Source organism: Athene noctua, chromosome 4 (assembly GCF_965140245.1).
Source record: "Athene noctua chromosome 4, bAthNoc1.hap1.1, whole genome shotgun sequence".
Classification (NCBI taxonomy): Eukaryota; Metazoa; Chordata; class Aves; order Strigiformes; family Strigidae; genus Athene; species Athene noctua.
The window spans coordinates 14656876-14664159 of record NC_134040.1 but is presented as its reverse complement, the minus strand read 5'-3'; the positions used below and the strand labels follow the sequence as shown (position 1 = coordinate 14664159).

Below are 7284 nucleotides of genomic sequence, written 5' to 3'. Positions count from 1 at the left end.
CACACACCCCCGCCCCGGCGCGGCCCGGCCCGGCCCGACGGGGCGCGGGGGAGGCTGCGGGCAGCGCGGGCAGCCCCGCCGCTCCCCGCCTCGGCGGAGCGCTCAGCAGGGCGGCACGGACCGGGAGGGGAACTGGATGTGTGCGTGTGAGCTGTACGTCGGCGAATAGGTCCGTGCAATGTGCCTTCACCCTGGTCTATAGGAGCGCACGGGAGTAGCCCGCGAGTCGCCTAGAAATCACCTTCACCTAGAGGGGTTGTGTACGAGCACAGCAGAAGGTGTGCGCCGTAGGTGTGTATGTGCACACGCAGGACAGTGTCTACGGTGAGCACACCGCACTTAGGCGTGTGGAAGATGCGGGAGTGTGCATGCATGCAGGACAATTCATGTGAATCAGATCCTGTTGCTTATCAGTTAATAAAATGTCTGTTGTATCAATTCATTTCTTAATCTATACGCTCCTAATCTACCATCTTTATTGGGTCCAGTTAAAACGAAAGGGAATTCGCTGTCTCTCCCCGTTTAGATAATTGCCCTTAAATGACTGCAAGAGCCTCTTGTGTTTCGAGGAGATTAGAGCCCTGCAGCTATCAATAAACTTTTCTCAGCGAGCGGCCAATCACGTTATTAGAGAGCGGCTCCGTTTTACTGCACATCCGTCCTGGGCGCAGGGATAAGGGATCGTAAAACGAATTTAAAAAACAAAATAGCCGGGACTTTAACGGGTCTGAGGCTTAGATGTCCCGTTTTCCGTGAATGGACATTTCATTATCTGCAGACACGCACAGTCTACGCCGTGAAGCGGAGCACAAGACGTGTGTGTGCGCATGTATGCGTGTACGCATGTATAGAGGCAAAAACCTCCGCAGGCACGTCGAACATCCCGCAGGGCGGGCGTCCCTTTAAAAAACAAACCAAACCAGCAACCCCCCAAAAAACACTGTTTGAAGGCGCAGCCAGCCTGCGGGACGGGCGGGGGCTCCCTCTGCGAGGTCACACTCAGGACAGCCCAATATTTGTTGGTTTTCCAGAAGAAGGCGGCTCGGGCCCGCTCCCTCACGCTTCGCAAACACAAAGGCCGGCTTTTTTCCCGACGTGAATTCCACCCCCCCCGGGTTTTGAGCCTCCCCGGCCCCCAAGCCCATCCCCGCGGCGGAGCGCTGCTCCGGCCTTCCTTGCTCCCGGCCGCGATGCGCGATGCGCGCTGGGGCGCGGAGCGGGGCCGGGGGGCGCGGGGCGGGGCGGGGCGGGGCGGGGCGGGGCGGGGCGGGGCGCCCCGACGGGATCCCGGCTCGGCCGCCCCCGCCCGCTCCCGGGGCCGCCGCCGCAGCCAATGGGGCGCCGCCGCCCCGCCCCCTGCGCGCTGGTTGGGCGGTGCCTTCCCCCGCGCCGCTTTATCAGGCGGCGCCGCCCGCCGCGGGGCCGGAGCGCGCCGACGGCTGCACGCGCCCCCTGCGCCGCCCCGGCCCCATGAGCCGCGGCGCCCGTTCCCGCCCGGCGTTGCGGTGGCGACGGGCCGCCTCTGCATGGCCCCGGCTGTGGATATGACCACCGCGCCCACCGGGGTCCGCAGCGACGAACCGCCCGCGTCCGCCTTCAGCAAGCCCGGCGGCGGCGGCCTCCCCGTCGCGGCGGCGATGGGCGGGGAGGAGGAGAGTGACAAGCCCAAGGTCTCCCCATCCCTCCTGCCGTTCAGCGTGGAGGCGCTCATGGCCGACCACAGGAAGCCGGGCGGCAGGGAGGGCCCCGAGGGCGCCGGGCCCCCGCCGGGCGCCGGGGCGGCCGCCCGCTCCAGCCTCAGCCCCCGCCTGGGCGCCCTGACGGCGGAGGCGCCGGCCTCCCCGCTGCCCCTCGGCGGCCACTTCTCCGTCGGGGGGCTGGTCAAGCTGCCCGAAGACGCTCTCGTCAAGGCGGAAAGCCCCGAAAAGCAGGAGCGGAGCCCCTGGATGCAAAGCCCGCGGTTCTCGCCGCCTCCCCCGAGTAAGTAGGCTCCGGGAGCGGGCGGGCGGGGAGCCCTCCCCGCGGGGCCGGGCGCGGCGGGGGCACCGCTGCGGGGGCGCCCGGGGGTTCCCTCTCTCTTCCACCCGGCCCGGCCGCTCCTGGCGTGGCTTTCCCTGCGGTTCGCACGATCTGCCGGGCCGCCTCGGCCCCTTCAAAATCGTGAACCGGTTCAAGTGCGTGCGAAGGCGGAGGATGGCCGGGAGGGCGGCCGCGCCCGGGCGGGATCTCGTGCCAAATGTTAACCGGGGAGGGGCGGGGGGGAGAAGAAGAAAAAGCGGCCTGGCCTGCCCGTTAGCTTAACTTCGGGCTCGAACTGGCCGCGCAAAGCCCGGCTCGGCCTCAGCGGGTTTTTTCTCCGAAAGTGCCTCAAATAAGTCCCTAAGGACCCGCGCAGACCGGGCTCTCAGGCGAGGCGCTTTCGGGCTTTGCGGGCTTCAGCCCCACCGGTTGCTAGCGCAAGTGTTCCATCTCCAAAGTCCGAAGAGCCGCAATTAATGATGTTTTCCTGCCTTACGACGGAGAGATCTAAAATAATAAAAATAGCAGCGGGAGGGCCGAGATCAGAAAAGACTGTTAATCCTCTGCGGCGGCCGCCTGCCCTCGGCCGGATCTCGCTCCCTCCGCGCCCGGGCTCCCGTGGAAAGCGGCGAGCTTGGGCTGAGGCTCTCTCCGGAGCGTTTGGGGTCCTCTTAGAGCTGCGAACAGAGCTGCTTTCTCTCTCCCTTGGAGAAAGACAGGTTTCCCGACATGACTTCTGTAGAGTATCGCGGCGGTTTAATTTATTTACATTGCAAAGTAAAAGTTGTTGTTGCTAAGTAAACCCGGGGCAGATGGAGGTTGAGCAGCCTTAGAAATGTTAAATAAGAGGAAAGGAGCAGACCGGTGAAGAGGGGTAGATAGAGATTGAGTGTGAATTCAGAGCCCCTAATTAATTACATGCTTAATCCGGTTCCCAGGGGCCTAATGAAGAGGGTGTGAGTCTGAGAAGCCAGACCGTTTTGTTTATTTTTTTCCTTAATCCAAGAAAAAGGACAGGACATAAATTTTTTTTTTGAGGGTCACTCCCTTCATTTACGTCTCCTCTGTATGAGCTGGGAGCCGTGAAGGCAGGAGACGGAGGGTGTGTGGGTGTCTGACTCCTGCCCTTTGTCGTGTTTTTCCATGGAGTCGGAAAGCTTCTCGCTTTGAAGCGCTGCGAGTAACTTCACTCCTGGGAGTCTTGAAAAACCTACTTCCTTGGTGAAGCACCCGCTTCTTTTACTGCAACGGGAGGTCACAATTTGAAGCATGTCCTGGGCAGCCCTGGAGTTTTGGGGCCACTTCACTGTGAACAGGGCCTCATTTTCCCCTTTCTCCCCAGCCCAGCTGCTGTAGGGGGGGGCTCTGCGGGGCGCGTGGGTTCGGGTGCTGCTAACCGAGGTGTCTCTCTCCTTCCCCCTCCCCTGGGTGCAGGGCGGCTGAGCCCCCCAGCCTGTACCCTGCGCAAGCACAAGACCAACAGGAAGCCCCGGACGCCCTTCACCACGGCCCAGCTGCTGGCCCTCGAGAGGAAGTTTCGGCAGAAGCAGTACCTGTCCATCGCCGAGCGCGCCGAGTTCTCCAGCTCGCTCAGCCTCACCGAGACCCAGGTGAAGATCTGGTTCCAGAACCGCCGTGCCAAGGCCAAGCGGCTCCAGGAGGCTGAGCTAGAGAAGCTGAAGATGGCAGCTAAGCCCATGCTCCCGCCCGCTGCTTTCGGCATCTCCTTCCCGCTGGGCGGCCCAGCTGTGGCCGGCGCCTCTCTGTACGGTGCCTCCAGCCCTTTCCAGCGGGCAGGGCTGCCTGTGGCTCCCGTGGGACTGTACACAGCACACGTGGGATACAGCATGTACCACCTCACATAGAGCTGAGCCTTGCTGAGCCCAGCCTGCCGGCTGTCCGCTCCCGCTGGCTCCGCACGCGCTCCCTCCCTGCTCCTCTGGCTCCTCGTTGCGGACTTCCCCACGGGCCCTGTGGCAGAGACTGCTCCAGTCTGGCTCTGCTCAGCCTCTCTGCTTCCCCCTGTGATGCTGGCCTGCCCTGGTCCAGCACTGGTCTGCTCTCCTCAGCAGTCCTGAGAGCTGCTCAGCTCTCCAGCTGGCAAAACTTGAGGCATCATCCCAGCACTGGGCAGCAATGGGCCAGGCCTGCTCCACTTCCCCAGGTCCGGCTGGCAGCCTGGGGAAAGCCCCCCGCTGTGGGGGAAGGAACTGTGGAAGAGAAACAGTGAAAAGGGGGCTGAAAGACAGGATGTTTCTCTTATATTCTGCAAGGCGAGGTCAAGAGACAGAAGTGTAGAGCAGCCTCTCCCGTCCCTGTGTAACAGCACCGTCTGTTACTTGTGTTTGTTCTTCCACCAGCTCCTTTGGAAGGGGCTCTGTGTACTATGTAATATACTGTATATTTGAAATTTTATTATCATTTATATTATAGCTATATTTGTTAAATAAATTAATTTTAAGCTACTGTTTGATGCGGTTTTGTTTGCCCCTTGTGCTGCCAGGGGTGACAGAAAAGGAGCCTAAATTTGTCTTGTGTGTCGGCGAGAGCAACCGGCTGTACCAGTGGTTTTTCCTCCTCCCCAGGAGGCTACAGCCTCTCAGCTTGCTGTGTATCCCACAGTTGCCCTGTCCTTAGCGGCTGTGTGAGGTTTCTTCTCTTCCCCCCACTGCCCCTTGCCGGCAGCTCCCATTGCATCCCCCGCTCCGATGGCTTTCCCGGCGCCGGGCGGTAGGAAAGCGGCTCCTCTCCCTGACAGCGGCCTTTGGCCGTGATGCTCCCGGCCGCAGCCCCCGACAGCTGCCGAAGCCTTTGGGGATGGTGTGACGTGCCCCCCGCCTCGGTGCCCAGCGCAGGGAGCGACCAAGGGATTCCCTTCGGCAGCCAGCGCTGCTCGGCGGAAAGGGACCAGAGAGGGGGCTCCGCGGTCGGGGGCGTGCGGGAGAAGGGGAGAATGCGCACAAACAGCGGGGCAGAGGCAGCGCCGGAGCCGAGGGTCGGGACGGGGGCGTTAGGGTTCGGGGTGGTGGGGATGGGCTGTGGGGGACGTTGGTGCCGGGGCGCGGGGCCGCGGCAGGCAGCCGGTGGGGCCCGCGGGGCAGACGGTCGGGACCGCTCGGCGCCGTCTCCTGCCCATCCCCGCGGCTCCGGCCGCTCCGCAGCCCTCAGCGACCGGCTCCGCTGGAAACCCGTCCAGGGTGCCGCGGCCCCGTGGAAACCGCCGGCGACGGCCGAAGACCCCGCGGAGGAGGGCGGCGGGCAGCCCCGCTCCGCGCCCGCCGGCCCCGCCAGCACCGGCGCTGCCGCCTCACCGCGTCCCCCCGCCGGCTGCGCCCCGAGTCCCGCTCAGAGCGCCGCTCCGCCCGGTCTCGTGTTGCGGATCGCTCGGGTAAGGGACAGAGCTGGATTCCCCTTTTTATTTTTTAAAAAATTATTTCGTGCTTTATCTTAGCGCTCAAGGAACGGCCGCTGAGAAATGGGGACTCTATATTTTTCTTTCTGTCTGTTTGTTTTATTTTTTCCCCCGCTGCTTTCATTTCCAGCAATTTAAAACGTTAAGGTTGAGGCAAAGTTAGAAGGAAAATAATTGCTGTAATGAGGCTAGGCAATCTTCTGCAGGCACTGTGGCTCCAGCGAGACTGTAGCTGGGGGCGAGGCGGGACTTTTATCATCTCCTAAATATCAATGATGCTTTCAATAACTCAACGAAACAACATACCTGAACCCAGACACTTTCTCCAGAGCTCGCTGCTCTAATCCCCCTCTTCTCATCTCTTGCTCCGCTCTGGCCGCCCAGTTCCTTCCGGGCTGGGGTGACTTTTGGGGGTTTGCGGTTGTTTTTTTGGTTGTGGTTTGTTTTTGTTTTGTTTTTTTTTTTTTGGTTTGTTTTTTTTTTTTTTAAATTATTTTTTTCCCCCTTTTTGGTCTGGCTTTCTTTTCCGATCATTTCTTTTCTCTGTGCAAATGACAGTGTCTGTGATCCTGACCCCAGCTCCCAACGCCGCGCCGGAGTGGGAGAGCGCGGTGCCGGCTTTTTCCCACGTTGTGTCTCTGGCAGAAAAAGGCTAGAGATAAACTTCGCTTCTGCGCGATTAGACCCCGGGTCTGAGGGGAAGATCTAATCGCGCAGGAGGCCAGGTTTATCCTGTAAAAGAAGCCCTTATAAAATCGAGAGAGATTTTAAACTGCGAGAATCGCCTTGAGCTGCCTCCCCGCAAGCCCCGCTCCCCTCCGCCGGCACCTTTGGGCGCTGCGGCGCGGGGCTCCGGGCAAGCCGGGACCCTTTCATCTCTCCGCTTTGTCTGTATTTTTTTTTTTTTTTTTTTTTTTTTTACATTATGTCAACTCGGGATGGATATTCGAAGCGCAGGATTCCTATTGAACATGTCTTTGCTTTAAGTTCTCCCCCTGACCCTTGGGCTAAAGTCCTTGGTTGCTCAATTAAACCCAGATGAGAACAATTAATAACTAAGTAATGACAATAAGTTGGGAATCACACGGATGAACGCTCCATGTGAATAGGAAAAGCTCACACAAAAGAGCAAAAAGGATTTGTCGGCTCTTTTTAAGGGGGAATTGGCTTTTCTTTTTTCTTGCCTCTGGCTTACCAGCAAATAAAACTCACTTTTGTGTCTTTGTCGCCTTAAGGATCTCAGTGGGCAGTTGGAAGTGAGAATGGCTGTTTTCCTTTCAACTTGAGGGTGCTGGCGCCACGCAGCCCCAAGGATAGAGAGTAGCCAAAGCAAAGTTTCCTAATAACTCTCCTCTCCACCGCCACCCCTCCCCAGCCACTCCTATACCACCACACCCCCCCCGCATATCTCCACACACACTCCTAGAGAGCCTCGGCAGGCAGACGAGAGAAAGCCGAGGGGCCCCGAGCACATCCATGTCCCCCCCCGGCCTGGCAGGCAGGGCTGCGCGGCAATCCTCTGCCGTGGGAAAGCCACACCGCCGTGATGCGACGCTTTCCACGGAGGGTAGGAAATAAAGCGCGCAGTAGCCAGAGCACTGAGAGGGAGCAAACCCCCGCAGAAAAACACACAAAATAAAAGGGAAGCCATTTTTCTACTCTTACTCCCACAGGCGAGGGGAACGATCCGTTACCCGCACACGAAGGCGCCAGCTCCGTGCGGGCTCGGGAGCGCCGCGGCATCGCGCCCGGCCCGGCCCGGCCCAGCTCCGGCCCGGGGCAGAGGGACAGCCAGCCGGCGCCTCCGCGGTTCGAGAGTAAGGAACGGCTCGCCTTCAGTTCTAGCTTCGGAG

General features: G+C 60.3%; 1 protein-coding gene across 1 annotated transcript; it reads left to right on the top strand.

Moving 5' to 3' along the window:
- Positions 1–1450: 1450 nt before the first annotated feature.
- On the top strand, positions 1451–4485 carry MSX1 (msh homeobox 1). Its single transcript, XM_074903757.1, has 2 exons — positions 1451–1980; positions 3454–4485. The coding sequence occupies exons 1-2, from the start codon at positions 1527–1529 to the stop codon at positions 3882–3884; spliced, it is 885 nt and encodes a 294-aa protein (XP_074759858.1). The 5' UTR covers positions 1451–1526; the 3' UTR covers positions 3885–4485.
- The last annotated feature ends 2799 nt before the right edge of the window (positions 4486–7284 follow it).